At 45.0% G+C, this 17,021-nt stretch overlaps 1 protein-coding gene across 1 annotated transcript in view; it reads left to right on the top strand.

The window, feature by feature from the left end:
- Positions 1-2,382: 2,382 nt before the first annotated feature.
- KCTD10 (potassium channel tetramerization domain containing 10) overlaps positions 2,383-17,021 on the top strand; it is a 23,902-nt gene continuing 9,263 nt past the window's right edge. Inside the window, exons 1-5 of the mRNA XM_006870437.1 lie at positions 2,383-2,630; positions 10,623-10,792; positions 14,358-14,444; positions 14,692-14,744; positions 16,271-16,466. Coding sequence (XP_006870499.1) covers positions 2,423-2,630; positions 10,623-10,792; positions 14,358-14,444; positions 14,692-14,744; positions 16,271-16,466 — 714 coding nt within the window. The 5' untranslated portion in view covers positions 2,383-2,422. The remainder of the gene's footprint in view (positions 2,631-10,622; positions 10,793-14,357; positions 14,445-14,691; positions 14,745-16,270; positions 16,467-17,021) is intronic.

Raw genomic sequence — 17,021 nt, 5'->3', positions numbered from 1 at the left:
CCCAGCTTTATGTTGCCTGTGTCCTGCAGTCCAAATTCAGCAGGAGCACAGCCTGTAGTCAGACAGTTGTGGGGTTTACTTGTTGCCTTCAGGGAGGACACAGTACATGGGAAACAGTATCTTAGAAAGGGTGTGTGTTATATGTTGTTATTGTTGTGTAAGTGTGTCCATTCAGTTCCAACTTACAGTAAGGGTACCCTATACAGGGTTTCCAAGGAGTGGCTGGTGGGTATGAACCTTCGATCTTGCGACTAACAGTACAGTGCTTATCCTACAGTGCCACAGCAGGACTCCAGAAAGGGTGCTGTTGGTGCTGTGGAGTTGGTTCCAACTCTAGTGACCCTGCATAGGATTTCAAGGAGTGCCTGATGAGTTTGAACTCCAGACCTTGCAGTTCACACCAACTTTATAGTTGAGTGCTTATCCTATAGCGCCACATCAGGACTCCACATAAGGTGTTGTTGTTGTTAAGTGCTGTTGAGTCGGTTCTGACCCATAGCGACCCTGTGCAGGGTTTCCGAGGCTGTAAATCTTTACGGAAGCAGAAAGCCTCATCTTTCTCGTGCAGAGCTGCTGGTAGTTTCGAACTGCTGACCTTAAGGTTCACAGCCCAATTCGTAACCAGTACACTACCAGAGCTCTTTAGAAACGGTGTTAGGAAGGATTTATAATAGGGTTTGGGCTTGAGTTGGTTGTATTGGATACTTTCTGAAAGCAGAAGCGGTTCTGTGTTTTGGTATCTTGATGATTTCTGTCTTGAAGGCAGGAAGAGGGCTGCTATTGCTAGTTGCTGTTGAGTTGATTCTGACTGATGACCCTGTGTGTAGAGTAGAACTGCTCCACAGGTTTTAAAGTTTGTGACCTTTTGGAAGCAGATTGCCAGGCCTATCTTCTGAGGTACCACTAACGTTTTGGTTAGAAGTTGAGTGCTTTAACCATTTACACCAATCAGGGACTGCTTCAGGAAGACGAGAGGCTAAAGCTATTATTAGTAAAGAAATAATCGCCATGCATATTAACCAGGATAGGAGAATGTTTGTGTATTAGACAGTGTTATTGTTTTTGTCTGATTTGATGAGGGAAGCAGCCCGGTGATGCAGTGGTTAAAGCTCAGATGCTGGCCACAGGTCAGTGGTTTGAACCCACCAGCTGCCCCTCGGGAGGAGGATGTACTAATCTCCTATGAATATCTGCAGTCTTGGAAAACCTATGGAGCAGTACTCTGTCCTAAAGGGCTATTGTGAGTTCAAGTCGACTGGAGAAGCACGGAGTACGAATATGGGGAGATTTGATCACCAAGTGGACCCTGTCTTTGTCTTGATCCATCACAGTCACCGAGCAGCTTTATCTGATTGGTGATTTATGTGAAGTCCTTTCTGTTTGGTGGGAACACCAAGGCCTACTTCCTGGCTGCCAGGGGCTACTTTTCTCATTCCCAGTATGTGCCCTAGAATCCGTAAAGATTCATCACACTCTTGCACATCTTCAGGTGTATAATTTTACCTATTCCCTCAAATAATTTTTTTTTTTTTTTTTAGTATATATGCCATGTCTCTTTCCTAGGGTGTGTGTACATCAGATGCCTTCTCTCATTCTTCAGTTGACATGAAAGTTGGCAGTGCTCTTAGGGCATCTCTTAGGATCTTGCTGTTTTGGACAGTGCTTAGACAGGAGGTATCAAATTTTGCAATAACTCGAATCCAAGAGTTTCTGAGTCTGGTGTTTAGTCCTCACAAATAACATGCTCCCCATACAACGTTGGTCATTGTAGTTGCGATCCTATATGACCACCTATAATTCAGCTGGGGTGTGGTGCTGTGGGTTAACGTGCTGGACTGCAAAGTTGGTTTGAAACACAAGGTTGGCTGTTCAAGCTCACCAGCTGCTCCTTGGAAACTATGCAGGGTTGCTCTTTGAACAACAATTCAGCTGAGAGGTGACACATGGCAATAAGGGCATGTGAAGAGACCCGGACAGTGCTGCTTTGGGATGCAGCCAAGGAGTTCCTTTATGTGGGTGTTGAGTAGAAAGCAAGTCCTTGTATCACAAGAGTTTGTGGCAAACGCCTGCCCAAAGGGCAGCAGGCAAGGCCAGCATCTTAGGCTGTCTAAGGTGGTAGAGCAAACTGGAGAGCATGTTTACCTCTCCAGGGGGCAGCCAGTCCCTTTGTCCCCCATCACCAATTGTTGCTGTGCTGACCAACCTTGACCTCTGATTTCGAGACAAACCAGAAATCCAGATTTGTCTGTGAAATCACCAGAGTTGTCAATTTAGGGAATAAACTTTTAAGTTTTAAATGCAATTGTATGTGGACCAAGCAAGATGCATGACTAGGTCAGATTCTGCCCACAGATGGAAAGAGGTAAGCTTTGGGGCTCTGAGCCTGGTGTCGTGACTCTGTCCTCTCCACTGGCAGGAAGAGATGTCAGGAGAAAGTGTGGTGAGCTCAGCGGTGCCCGCAGCTGCTACCCGCACCACTGCCTTCAAGGGCACGAGCCCTAGTTCCAAGTACGTGAAGCTGAACGTGGGTGGGGCCCTGTACTACACCACCATGCAGACACTGACCAAACAGGACACCATGCTGAAGGCCATGTTCAGTGGGCGCATGGAGGTGCTCACCGACAGTGAAGGTAAGCTTAATTAAGTGCCACGTGCTGGTGATATGCTTGTAGTGTAGACCCCCAGCCTAGTTCAGGGGATAGGCTCTTAGGGAGCGATTGGACACTCAGAGAGACCATGTTTAGTCTGAAAGAGATGGGCATGGGGGTAGCCTTGTCCAAAATCTCAGCTCACCCTTTAGTTTCTTGTGGCCTAACCAAGTTGTTTAACCTTTGGTGTGCTGTTTTCTTTTGTAAAATGTGGACAATGATGGATTGCAGGCATATGGTGAATAGTTGGTGTGTACAGACAAGTCTTCGCAGTTTGTTTCCTTTTGGTGGAAAGGCATATTAGTGAAAGGCGAATTGTGTGAAGTGGTTTTGCTGTAACTACTTCCTACCTACCTGGAAGAGCCAAAGAGCACCTGGCATAGGGCTTTGTTCTTACTTGTCTGGGTTGACAGCGTAGTCACATGAGGTTTAAAAAGTGGCCCATCCTTCAGTCCTTGCCTGGGGCACCTTCAGACTAGACCTGTTCACAGCCTGGCCTGGCCTTGGCCCTACCACATGTGCTTTTGAGATTTGACCTCCTGTGCAGAAGCCCTTGCCTTTTCAGGGATGTTACAGAATTAGGGCTCTGAGTGATGTAAGGAAGGAAGCCCTGATGGGTGCAGTGCTTAACTGAAAGGTTGGCAGCTCGAACCCACAAACTATTCTTGGGGAAAAGATGTGACAGCCTGCTTCTGTAAAGATTGTTGAGTGTGATTGAGTTGGTCCTGACTCACAGTGACTCTGTGTAGGGCTTCTGAGAGTGGCTGCTGGGATTGAACTGCCAGCCTTGTTATTACCAGCCCAGTGTTCATCCTGCAGCCTTGGAAGCACTATAGGGCAGTTCTGCCCTGTCCTATGAATGGGTTTGGTTTGTTTGGAGCCTGGTGTGGCACAGTTCATAATCCAATCTTTAAAGGGCTGAAAGGTTGGGCTGTCCTCTAATTAGGGCGTGTTCCTCTGTGTGTATCCTGGAGAATGCCAGGCTGCACAGCTGCAGACCTCCGCCTCCTTGGGCTTCCTGTGAACTCAGGGTTCAGACCTAACTGCGCTGCTATGAGTGAGGCCAGAACCCCAGCCCTGTTATCTCTGAGCTGGTGAGCTTTGTATGAAGGGGAGGATCTCATTTTCTGGGCCACACCCAGCCCTGCCCTGGAGTCTTTGTGGAAATCAAGACAATAGCACCCCTGCTGCAGAAGGAAACAGACTTTCTCTGAGATTATGTGGTTTTCTTCCACCCTCCCCAGTCTCTAAGGTCTCCTGGTGTGACGCTGTAGGGTAAGCACTGGACTGTGAACCACACGTCAGCAGTTCAAGCTCACCAACCACTCCTCTGAAACTATTATACAGGGTCACTATGTGTCGGAACCAACTTGATGGCACTTAACAACAATCCAGTCTCTGGCGGGGCTCAGGAAGAGCAGTGAAGTAGTTTGAAAGCTAAGGGGAAGCCCCTGCTCATTGACAGTCCTTGTGTCTCCATGGTCACTGGAAGGAGGGTACCAGTAGTGGCAGGGGGACCACTTGCGTGTCCTCAAGTCCACTAAGGGATTTCCTTTCCCCAGTGTGACATGGGAAATCCCCATTGCTATCTCCAGAGAAAGCGGTACAGTTTTGATCCTCCAAACCTAGACTCTATTTCCATGTCCTCAGAGCACCTCCTTCACGACCTTATCACTACTGAGAGGTTCGCAGTGTGTCCTTTTATAGGTCTATTTCATTTAGTTCTCATCACAGCACTTTGAAGGGTAGGTACTGTTACATTTCATAAGGTGAAGTGCTTTTTTTCAAAAGCTACCGAGTTAGAAAAGGTGAAGCCACTGTACCCAGGTTGCTGCTTTTTCCTTCTGCTGTTTTAGTTGGATGCAGGTAGTCAGCTCCTAAGTCAGATTGCCTGAGTGTGACAGTCTTCTGGTTTAGCTGCCTCCTGCATGCTGAAGCCCTCAGGGGGACATTGGGGGGCTTGGGCTGTCAGATCAGGGTGTCTTCTAACCAACCACTCTGCCAGGCAGAACAGCCCCAATTGACCCATGGCCTAAATGTTGCTTGAAGCATACCCTTAGGTCTACAGATGGGAATGGACTTCTGGAATCCTACACTTCACCCCACTGAGGAAGCCTGTCATCTGCAGTGAAATTTGCTACCAAAACAACCACGAGTTGGTTCTAACTCATGGCCATCACATGCATATTACCAAGGCAAGCTAAGTAAGCTCTGGAGAGTTTTCTTGGCAGCGATCATTCTGGAAGCACATAGCCTGGCCTTTGTTCCGTGTTGTTACTGGATGGGTTCAAATCACCAACCTTGTCAAACTATTTGAACTACCCAGTGACTTTCTTAATTTGCTAAAAGCAGGCAGAAATGCCAAATACAATCCCACCAGATATGGGACTCCTGCAGAATAGCCTGGTGGTTAGAGAACAAAGGATTTAACAAAGGCACAGAACAGTTTGTGTATTGTGTAGCAGCTAGAAATCTCTACAAGTGCTTGCTTTTAGAGAAAGTTGTTGCTTCTTGGGAGTGGACTTGGGTTCCAGTGTGGACAGAACCTTCTCCCTTTTCCTTCCATGTCCTTTTGCCCGTTTAAAGTGTAAGGTTTGTACTATGTGCCTGTGGTTTCTAAACAGAAGAACACAGGTGTTGGGGTCAGACAGACCTGTACTTGCACCGTGACTCTGCCATGAGGTAGCAACACTATTGACATTTATGGAAGTGTTTCTGTGCCATGACCACAGTCATTGCTATGTTCAAGCCCATATTGCGGCCACTGTGCCGTTCCATCTTATTGAGGGTTTTCCTCTTTTTCGCTGATGCTCTACTTTACCAAGCATGATTACCTTGTTAGGAACTGGTCCCTCCTGATAACATGTGTAGTGTACAAGAGACAAAGTCTTGCCATCCTCACTTCAAAGAAGCATTTTGAATATATTTCTTTCCAGACAGATTTAGTTTTCTTCTGGCAATCCTTGATGTGTTTAATATTCTTCACTTAATAATTCAAATCTACCAATTCTTCTTTGATCTTTCTTATTAGTTATCCAGTTTTCCCCTGCATATGATGTGACTTGTAAACGTATGGCTTGGGTCAATTATGTCTTTATCATCAAAGTGACATCTTTGCTTTTTGACTCTAAAGAGTTCTTTGTGGTTCTGTTGGTTAATGCGCTGGACTGCAAAGCCCACTTGAATTGGGAGGCCTTTGGTTCAAGTTCACCAGCTGCTCCTTGGAAACCGCATACTGAGACTCAACGATGCTTAACATAACATTTTAACATTTTGTAGCCGCTTCAGTGGGTACTGATTGTGGAGCCAAGTAAAATGTAATTCTTGAGAACTTTAATCTTTATCATGATGTTGTTTATTGTACTAGTTTTGAGGATTTTTGTTTTCTTTACGTTGAGGTGTGAAAGTCTTTACTGAAGATTGTAGTCTTTGATCTTCATCAGTAAATGCTTCAAGTCATCATTTTCAGCGAGAGTGTGCCATCTGCATATTGCAGGTGGTTAATGAGTCTTCCTCTAATCCTGATGCCATGGTCTTCTTATACAATCCAGGTTCTTAGATTATTTGCTCAACATACAGATTGATTTTAAAGCCATGCAGTATATCCTTGTTCTGTTTAAGCTACTTTCTCTGAATTACCATCAGCAAAATTTTGCTTATTTCTGATAGTAATGCTATTGGTTGATCATTTTCGTGGTCCTAAATAGCCAGTGTGTTCCAAGGCAAGCAGAAAAGATACTACCACATGAAAGGAGCTGCTTGACTTCCATTTGCTTTTCTCCCTGGTAGGCAGATGAACTATTTCAAAGGGATAGATTCCTGCTTTGAAAGCAACTCAAATATTTTAACATCAGAATGCTAACGAAAACCTCATGGGCAGTGCGCCTGGCTCCTTTGCCCTTATTTGTCCAAAGTATGATTCCTTCGCCTCAAGCATTTCCTGATTGCATTATTGAGCTGGAGCCCAGTATCATGAGTCCGCTTGTTCGTTTATGGAAAGTCAGGGTAGTCACTGGGATAATTGGTTTCAAGGGCCCCCACTCTTTCCCAGCAGCTGAGCTCAATGACCAGGTGATATGGTTGATGCTTCCCTTCCCTTAAAAACTGATCTTCTAATTTTCTTCAAAATTCTGGTCAAAAGAGTTTTCCCACAAGTTCCTTACTTTTGTGGGCTTTGTGGTCGAGTCCTGCTTGCTTCACTTGGAGTTGTAACAACCTCTTTGAGTCTCTGTTTTAATCTGTGGAAAATATAGGGGAATGAGCCTCCCCATATAAAAATTGTTGGGAAGACTTTGAGCTCTTTGGAAGAAAAGTTTGTGTCCCAGAGGCCTAATTGAATCTGCACGTATGCTTTATTTGCCCCATGGTGGGTTAAAGACAGTTTTTTAGATTAAAATCTTTTTTTGGGAGGTCAGTTTACCACATAAAAATCTGGATTTCCAGCTTTACCTGCAAAACCAGAAACTAAACTAGACTGCACTGAGCAACAATTGTAAGGATGCTGTAGGACCAGACAGTGTTTTTGTTCTGTTCAGCCTCAGAGCCAACTCAGTGGCGCCTCACAGCAACAAGCAACACTATGGAGTCCTGGTGTGGTGCTCTAGGGTAAGCATTGGACTGCTCACGGTAAGGTTGGCGGTTCAAACCAACCAGTCATCCCTGGAAACCCTATACAGGGTTTCTGTGGGTCAGAACCCAATTGACAGCACTATAGGGGTGCTAAGAGTTGGAATCACCTTGACCGGCAACAGGTTTTTTTAAGCAGCACTGGACTCACATTCCTGCCTAGGCACATGCTGTAGGTAAGCCAGTCTCCTCAACCCTGCCCCTCGCATGGTTGTAGGCTGTGTGCCTCTGGTCTCTGTAGGCACCTGAGTTCTGAAAGCAATTGAAGGGATATTTTTCCTTTTTTGTATTTTCTTTTGGGTGAAAATAAATACACAGCAAAACATCCATTCATTCAACAATTTCTCCCTGTACAATTCTGTGACAATGGCTACATTCTTCACACTGCTGTCAGCTGTCATTCTTGTCATCTCCACCCCAATCATTCATCCCCATCATCGTAGACTCACTACCTCCTAAATGTCTCCTCTGTGCTGTGCTGTCATTTTGACCTCAGATCAACAGCTTTTTAAAGAAGCACACTATTTAAGGCAAACTGTGTTTGCTAATTGACCTATACTGGTGTTGGGTTTAAAGATGACTTCAGGGGATAGTTTGTTTCAGTTTAAGATGTAGTGATTATCACCGGATTCTAGATTGCTGTTAGGTGCTCGTCCAGTTGGTTCTGACTCCTAGCGATCCTGTGCACAATGGAACGAAACACTTCTCGTCCTGCATCATCATTTGTACATTTGTTGTTATGTTTGAGCCTGTGTCAGTCCATTTCATTGGGGATTTTCTTCTTTTTCTCTGAGCCTCCATTTTTTCCAAGCATGATGTCTTTCTTAGGGACTAATCCTTCCTGACAACATGTTCAGTGTATCATGAGAGACAAAGTTTGTCCATCCTAGCTTCAAGCATTCTTCTGGCTATATTTCCTCCAAGATAGATTTGTCTGTTCCTTTGGCAGTCCGGAATACTTTCAGTATTCTTCTCCCACTTAATTACTACAGACCCTGCTTAGCTTCCAAGATCAGATGAGATTAACCACATTCAGGATGGGATCACCATAGACCTGGATACTTAATTTGAAATTTTGTTCTACATTTTTCCTACATTTGATCAGGATCTATCTACTGAGTCTTCGATGAACATATTCAGTAATGGTAGCTGGGTCTAAGCATAACGTAGAAAGAATGGGGAAGAAAGAAAATCCACAAGATCAGTCAGAAGTGATATGATTTACCAAACTTATGAAGACTCTTCCTTCCATGAAACCAGGCTTTGATTCACATTTTGCATTGTGTTTGCCTGCTTGGGGATTTTCCCTGCTGTACTCAGGACCATACCCACTATAGAGCACATGAACTCTAGTGATGTAGTGGGTTACAAGTGGGACTGCTAACCACCAGAGCCCCCAGCTACTCTTTGGGAGTTAAGAGTTTTTCACCTGCAGCCTCAGAAACCCCACAGGGAACCATGTTGGTGATTGCCCTTGAGTCGATTCCAACTCATATCCACCCTATATAGGATTTCTGAGGAGCTGCATAGTGGGTTTGAACCACTGAAGTTGGGGTTAGCACACCAGGATTTCCACTGAAATGGGGAAATATGAAGTGGAGGATCTTGAGGATCAAAGCCAAACTTCTTACAAAAGGCCCATGGACCACAGGCACTCTCCCTCCTTTCCTAATGCTTCTGAGCTTTGTCCTTGGGTAAATGCTGCCTTTTTTTCTCAAATGGTTGATTATTCTAAGCTGTGTGGACCTCCGTAATGTTACTGTTCCCCTATTGTTTGACTGAAAATTGAGCCGGGGTGAGTTCATTTCTAGTCCAGAAGGGTGACTAAGGCCCATAGTCTCTAGCCAACCAGTAAGCCTGGGCTTTTTTTTTTTTTTTTTTTATGATTTTGAGTTTTGTCCCATGTTTTTCTCCCACTCTACAGGATCTTCCAGTGTGATCCCTTTCAGAGTAAGTTGGTCATGGTAACCGAGCACCATCTAGTTCTTGTGGCTCTAGGGTCATAGAAGCTGAGGTTTGTGTGGTTCATTAGTCCACTGGACTAATGTTTCCGTGTGCCTTCGATTTGCCCATGGTTTTTGTGAGCTCTGCTGCTATTCCAGTGCCCGGAGATGTGAGGACACCTCTGGGCAGAGCAGAGTGGTGTTGGGAGTGGAAATAGGGCCTGGCAGTCTGCTTCCTGTAAAGGTGACAGCCCCAAGAAAAGATCCTATAGAGTAGTTCCACTCTGTCTAACATGGGCCTTGTCATAGGCAGAAGTTCTCACTGGCTGTGGGTTAGGGTTTGGTTTTGTTTTTGTTTTTTTCCTCTCACCTGTGAGCAGTAGATAGTGGGGCCATGAAATTCCTGATAGCTGGTTAAACCTTCTAGTACCCTGTGCATTGGTATGAGCGCCTCTGTAAAGTGTGACAGGAGACTCATTCACAACAGGAGACTCATTTACAACAGGGAAGGCCCTCACCTGGGGTTGCCCAGCTGGTTGGGAAGGCCAGCACTTAACTCTCTTTTTTTTCTAGTGCTTCACATTTTCTATCCAGAGAGAGTTGATTTTCGCTCCATTCCTACCTCCCTTTCCCTGCCTCCTCCCTCTTTCAAGGCTTCAGTCCTATTTCCCAACCTCCAAATACTTCTAAGGGCATTTGCGTTTCAGTAGAGAAATTTCGAAATTTCAAATGATGAACTGTTAGCAAAGTCACAACTAGCAAGGACATTGAGAAGCAGAATGTGTAGCTTTCTTGGCATCCCTGTAAGGATTTGTTACTGTGCTGGTCCTGTCCTGGTCAGCAGTTTTTGCATTCTCCCATATCTGATGCAGCGAGGTTCTTCTCCCCGTATTCAACAAAACTGGTGGAGGGCAGTTTCTGTCTTGTTCACTGTTTTATCACAGTTGGCATGACTAGGCAGTAAGTAGCGGTGCTGCTGGTCTCAGAAGAACACCTTGGGAACCAGCGCTCTTATGTAGGCATGGCTCCACTACATGAGTCTGGACAGAGCATTGTAGAAAGAGGAAATAGATGTTTTTACTGTGTAAACCTTTCCCGTATTGTTGGGGTGTGGTTATTTGCACCTAATTTATCTGGGTATGGGTCATTGGGTCCTTCTTGGGATATTTTTGTCTAAGGGATTTTTGAGAGTACTAGATCTCTGGTATCCACAGACCCAAGACACCATAGGAGTCAAGGGTTGTGACTGTGTCCAGCCAATAGGCTGGAGGTGTGGCATTGCTGCCTGGGCAGGTCCTGGGCAGTCCTTTGTGGTGGGTAAGCCACTACTGCCTCTAAGGTTCTGCTCAGCACCTCCCAGGGGAGCAGCACCCTTATGACTTAGCCCCTCCTTCTTCCCTTCCAGGCTGGATCCTCATTGACCGGTGTGGGAAGCACTTCGGTACAATACTGAACTACCTTCGTGATGGGGCAGTCCCCCTGCCCGAGAGCCGCCGGGAGATCGAGGAGCTGCTGGCAGAAGCCAAATATTACCTGGTGCAAGGCCTGGTGGAAGAGTGCCAGGCAGCCTTACAAGTAGGCATCTCCCTTTGTTTCCACATGGGGTGGGCCGCCAAATCCACCAGCCTTCCGTATTTTCCTCATCTATACAAGGGGAGCAGTTCCTACCACACCAAGATGTTGTGAGAGTCACTGAGTTCCCCTTTGTGCAGAGTGAATCCTAAGAGGCTTCCAGTGACCTGACCTCGCTCTCACGGGGTCAGTTCCTGTGGTGTTGGGTCAGCTCATGGTGGGTACATTATACCCCTTAAGTAGTCAGCCATGGTGGGTAAAACCTGATCCCCTTTCTAGTCTTACCTCGGTAATGTGCACAATCTCTCCAGGAGTCTCCATTGTGGGGAAGCCAGTTTCATCTCTCTGTCCCCCATCCCTCACCTGCACCGGAGAGATTAGTCTGGACCTGAGGCAGGACCATTGGGGTCAAGTTAAGTGATAGATGAAGCTGGTGGACGTTAACTTCATGCTAGTTCCTACATGTCAAAGAATCAGAAGAGTCCTGTATAGTTGCCCAAGGACTTTGATCTGTATGTGTGAGGCTCTTGTTTGTGTCTCCCCAAACCACTGTTTCTGCTCTCCACTACAGCAGTACCCACGGTGTTTCCACACAACTACCCACATCCTGAGAGCCTGGGGGCTCAATGTAAATCCAATGCAGCATTCACTTTATTTTTATTTCATTTTATGCTCATTAAAGAAATGCACGTCTATCATTTAAGAAGTCTTAATACTACAAAGTTGTAATCACAAGTCACCACTGTGCCCCCTCTCCCCACTTCTTTCAATTCTCACAGCCTCATTTCTACTGTTTACTGTTACTGTGTAACTTGTTTATCCTGCTGTTTATTGACTTCTGTTTATTACTTTTATCTGTGGTTGTTGTTGTTGTTGTCAGATGCCATCGATTCGAAACCGACTCATAGTGACCCTGTGCACAGCAGAACGAAACAGTGTCCAATCCTGGGCCAACCTCACTAGTGCTGCCACACTTGAGTCCATCAATGCTGCCACCTGGCCAGTCCATCTCTGCAAATCTAAAAGTGCCACGGGCTGCCAAAAGAACCAACACTGCAATCCTGGGCCAACCTTACTACTGTTGCCATGCTTGAGTCCATTGACTTGGCCAATCCATCTTGTTGGGGGTCTTCCTCTTTTTCTCTGACCCTCCACCTTACCAAATATGATATCCCTCTCCAGCGACTTTTCTATCCTGACAATATGTCCAAAGTATGAGAGACGAAGTTTAGCCATCTTGGCCTCAAAGGAGCACTACTCCGGCTGCAGTTCTTCCAAAACAGATCTGTTGGTTCTTTTGGCAGCCCATGGCACTTTTAGTATTCTCCTCCAATACCACAATTAAAAGGAACGAATTCTTCTACGATCTTCCTTATTCACTGTCCAGCTTTCGCATCCATATGAGGTTATTGAAAATACCATGTTTAGAATCATCAAAAATTAGAATTCAGCTCACACGCTACCACTACCCAACTACCACCTGACTTATAGGCACATATTTCCTCTCCCATTCTTCCACTATAGTTATCATGCTGGTGGTGGTGGTGTGCCGTGGAGTCAGTTCTGACTCATCGTGACCCTGCATAGGGTTTCTGAGGCTATAAATCTCTATGGGAGCAGAAACCCTCATCTTTCTCCCGCAGATTCGCTGGTAGTTTCAAACTGCTGACCTTGAGGTTAGCAGACCTACTCGTAACCACTTTGCTACCAGAACTTATAGTTTTGTTAAATCAGTACATGAAGTGTAAATGTTGTTGACAATTGAACCACCATGATTATTTTCTTCCATGCTTAGCTGTTTAGTTTTGTCAGAGTTAATGATGGCTTCTATTACTTTCTTCTTTTTTTAAAAAAAATAAATGTTTTATTGTGAATTATGTGATAGTTTACATGAGAGACCATTGGTTTTACATTCATTCTATATCATATATCGTTTCATTGCCATAGTTAAATCCATTACTTTCTTGATTGGTTTTCTAAGTTGTTATTGTTAGGTGCCTTTAAGACACCTGTGACTCATAGTAAAACCCACATATGACAGAAGGAAATGTTGCCTGGTCTTGCGCCATCCTCACAGTCATCGTTGTTTGAGCCCATTGTTGAAGCCACCATGTCAGTCCATCTTTTCCACTCACACTCTGCTTTACCACGCAGCATGTACTTCTCCAGGGTTGGTGTCTAAGTTCATATCATTCATTCAACCACAGCTTGTCAGGTAGAAAAGCAAATCCTCCTGCTGCTGAGTTCAGACCCATCAGGGATCCTCTGCATTTCGTTTTTGTCTTGGAGATGTGCCCTCTGGGTTCTTCTGCTGCAGTTTCTGTTACTCTGGAGTTAGACCTCCTGGCCTGAAAGAATCTAGTTTAGTTTCCTTCCAGTTTCTATTGATTTATCTTTCTGTTCTAACTTTCTTGGAAGCTTTTCTTCAGTCATTCTCTGAATCTTTCATTTCTACTATCGTATTTATAATTTCCAAAAGCTTTGGCTTGTTCTCGGAATGTTCATTCTTACATAGCATGTGAGTCCTGTTTTATAGGGCACAGTGTCATCTCTTGTCTGGTGATAATGATTTTAAGTTTTCGTCTGCTTCCTTCATTTTCTGATTCTTCGCCTTACTTTTTCTCTGATTTGATTTCAGCACACATAATTGGATGATCCTTAGCTTTCTGTTGGCATCATGGAGTAAGGTGCTCTAGAAAGATGTGTGTGTATGGGTGGGCCTTGCTGTCAGCAGCCTTTGTTGTTAGATGAGAAACCTTTTTTTTTTTTCAATGGAGGACCCCAGATGTTAGACTCCGAGATTTGGGGGGACAGGTCGGTTCCCACAGAGGAATCCTTAGCTTTTTTTCCCCCTGATATGTATACTACGGGCTGGCTACATTCTGGGATTTGAGTTGGGGACTTGGGTGGTTATATGGAGAGAGGTCTCACCAGTTGTAGACATTAGTTTTCTGAATAGCACCATGGCCCTATCCTCCTGTGCAGACACTCAAGGACAGTGCTCCTTTATTCTGCCCGGTACAGAGGGTCTATCTATCCCTACCCCCGGTAGTCCGAAGTTCCTGAGCTGCTCCTGTATGCATTCTCATTTACCAGCTTTGGCTTCAGCTTTTTCTGTCTACTTGGTTATCTGTCATCTTCCTGGATCTGCTTTCCAGCCTCGAGTTGTTGGCGTCATATGTCTGCAGATGCCGCTGCTCCTGTTTTTCTATTCCAGTCTTTTCTCTCTCTTTCTGCTGAGATTGTAGTGGCTTTAGGAGCTTTTGATTCAGTCATGTTTCACCGAACATATTTAGGATTTACTTTTTGACTGACTTTCCTGGGATATGAAGAATATGTAGTCATTGTTACTATGAGCATCCTGGCCCCTCACAGCCCTAGCTAGAAAGCAGACTCCATGGAAGACTCAAATTCTGACCTTCCCCATCTGAATGCATTGGTGGCAAGAATCCTCTCCTCCCAGCCAGGACTGTCGATCTCCCCTCACCAGTCTCTCTCCCCTGTAGGCAGCTCTAAAACCTGGTGCTGGGCAGGCCTCCAAGACTGAATGTATGTTTTGTTCCAGCAGAACAAAGACACATACGAGCCTTTCTGCAAAGTGCCTGTCATCACCTCCTCCAAGGAAGAACAAAAACTTATCGCAACTTCAAATAAGGTAAGTTGGAGACACCCTTGTGGGATTTCTTTTGTTACTAGAAGTGATGGAGATTCTACTGAGTAAGTTTTAAAGTGAAAATTTCTGTAATTGTCTGGGCCAAGCCTGGGGAGGAGGTGAGAGTAGATTCACACAGTCCCTTTCTCCAGCCCTGTCTGCTGCCTCGGGTGAGGGCCCAGCTTGTGGGAAGCCAGTGCTTACTGTTCTGCACACCAGGTAACTCTCTTCTTTATTTAAACCCCCACAGCCAGCTGTGAAGCTGCTCTACAACAGAAGTAATAACAAATACTCATATACCAGGTAAGGCACTCTCCAGAAAACCCTCAGTGCTTGCTCCCTTCAGCCGAGGGGTGGCCACCCTGCACCTCTAGAAGGCTTTTATTTATATGTATTTATTAAGCTGTTATGGCATCCTTGTGTGGTGCTGCAGAATAATGCACTGAACCGTGAGTTCGGTTTGAATCGCAGGATCAGCGGTTCATTAACTAGCTGCTCTTCAGAAACCCTATACAGGGTTGGTGTGATTCGAAACTGACTCAACAGCACTTAACAACAAACAGGCAAAAAAATTAAGATATTGATTTATGTATCTTTATTAAGGTGTAATCCGCATGTCATAATAAAAAGTGTACCCTTTTAAAGTACCCCAGGAAGAAGTGCTGTCCTCGTTAGTAGTCACTCACCATTTCCTCAGCAACCATGAGCATACTTCCTGTCTTTATATGCCAGACATTTCATCAGAATGGAACCAGCCAGTATGTAGCCTTTTGTCAGCTTCTTTTACTCAGCATGTCTTCATGGTTCCTCCAAGTTAAAGCTTAAATCAGAATACTTCATTCCCTTTTTATGACTGAATAATATTCCATTGTCTGGACATACAATATTCTAGTTACCCATCCACTGTTTGGATGCATTCTTGTTTCCATCTTTTGGTATTGTGAATAATGCTGCTTTAACATACCTGTACATGTTTTTGTGAAGACATATTTTCATTTCTCTTGAGAATCTACTTAGAAGTGGAATTGCTGGGCCATACAGTAATAACATATGAGCTCAAGTATAGCAGCAGTTGTGAGGATGGCACAGGACCTGGCAGTGTTTCGTTCTGTTATACATAGGCACTTAACAACAACAATGGTAGCACAGTGTTTGATTCTTTGAGAAACTGCCAGTGTTCAAAAGTGGGTACACAAATTTATATGCCCACCAACAGTGTATGCAGGCTTCTAGAAGGCCTTCGTCTCTGGGGAGCGTGTGGCTGTAAATTCAGAACTTGGGCTAGGAGAGGATGAAGTATTTAATGAGTTTCCTCACTACCCATAAACTGACCTAGGATATGAGTCTCTATTCTGCCCACTCATGTGGCTGAGTAGGCCTCTCTACTCCGTGTTCCCCACCAGCTGCCCTGGGAAGTTGTTGTTCATTGCTGTTGAGTTGATTGTGACTCAGTGATCCTTTGTAGGACTTCTTAGGCGTGGCTGGTGGTGATGAGCAGTCCAGTGCTGATCCTTCAGCACCACATGCAGACCCCTGGGAAGAGACCCTGTGCTGTCGGCTGTCCCAGCTGGTTACTGCAGGGCCCAGCAGAGCAGGCACTGGAGCATACTGGCTCGGAGCCTGGGCTTGGGAGCCAGAGTGCTCATTTTGGAGACCCAGCTCTGCTGTTTATTCCTTTTGGCTTCAGGCAGTTGCCTCATTTTTATGACCCTCGCTTGCCTTCTCTGAATACTGATGGCTGCAGTGCCTCTCTCATAGGATTGTGAGAGCCTGAAGGGCCCTGCATGTCAAAGCACATATTACTCACCTTACACTTGTTTTTCTTACAGTAATTCTGACGACAACATGTTGAAAAACATTGAACTCTTTGATAAGCTATCTCTGCGCTTTAACGGGAGGGTCCTGTTCATAAAGGATGTCATTGGGGATGAAATCTGCTGCTGGTCATTTTACGGGCAGGGCCGCAAGATTTCGGAAGTCTGTTGTACCTCCATTGTCTATGCCACTGAGAAGAAGCAGACTAAGGTAAGAGCTTTGAAGGCTGTTCTAGACTATGTACTTGTACTTGTGTTACTTTTCTTTCCACTTTAGCAAAATACATTTCCAGTGTTTACTTAATGTTGAGGTGGCTGTGACTCATGGCAACCCTATTTATAGTAGAGTGAAATATTTACCGTCTTCAAAACTGTGGATGTGTTTGGGTCCATTAGCAAAGCTTTTAACCTAGGTGGCTTATTGTCCTGCACTATATTGTACAGTACTGTGACTCAGAGGGTTTTCATTGGCTAATAATTGGAAGTAGATCACCAGGCCTTTCTTCTGTCTCTGTTGTAAAGCTCTACTGAAACCTGCCCACCCTGGGTGACCCTGCTGGTGTTTAAAATACTGGTGACATAGCTTCTAGTATTATAGTAACACTCAAGCCACCACATTCAAGCATGACAAAATTTGACAGTCAGGTGGTGGAAAGTAAAGTTAGGAGTGAAAGCTTTAAAAATACTTGCCTCATTGTTGAATATTCATTGCCTTTTGAGTATGTGGAAAGATCCACAAGTAGGTCTTGTCAGGTGCCATCGAGTC

Source organism: Chrysochloris asiatica, unplaced genomic scaffold, assembly GCF_000296735.1.
Source record: "Chrysochloris asiatica unplaced genomic scaffold, ChrAsi1.0 scaffold00142, whole genome shotgun sequence".
Lineage (NCBI taxonomy): Eukaryota > Metazoa > Chordata > Mammalia > Afrosoricida > Chrysochloridae > Chrysochloris > Chrysochloris asiatica.
This window is presented reverse-complemented; position numbering and strand designations above follow the sequence as displayed.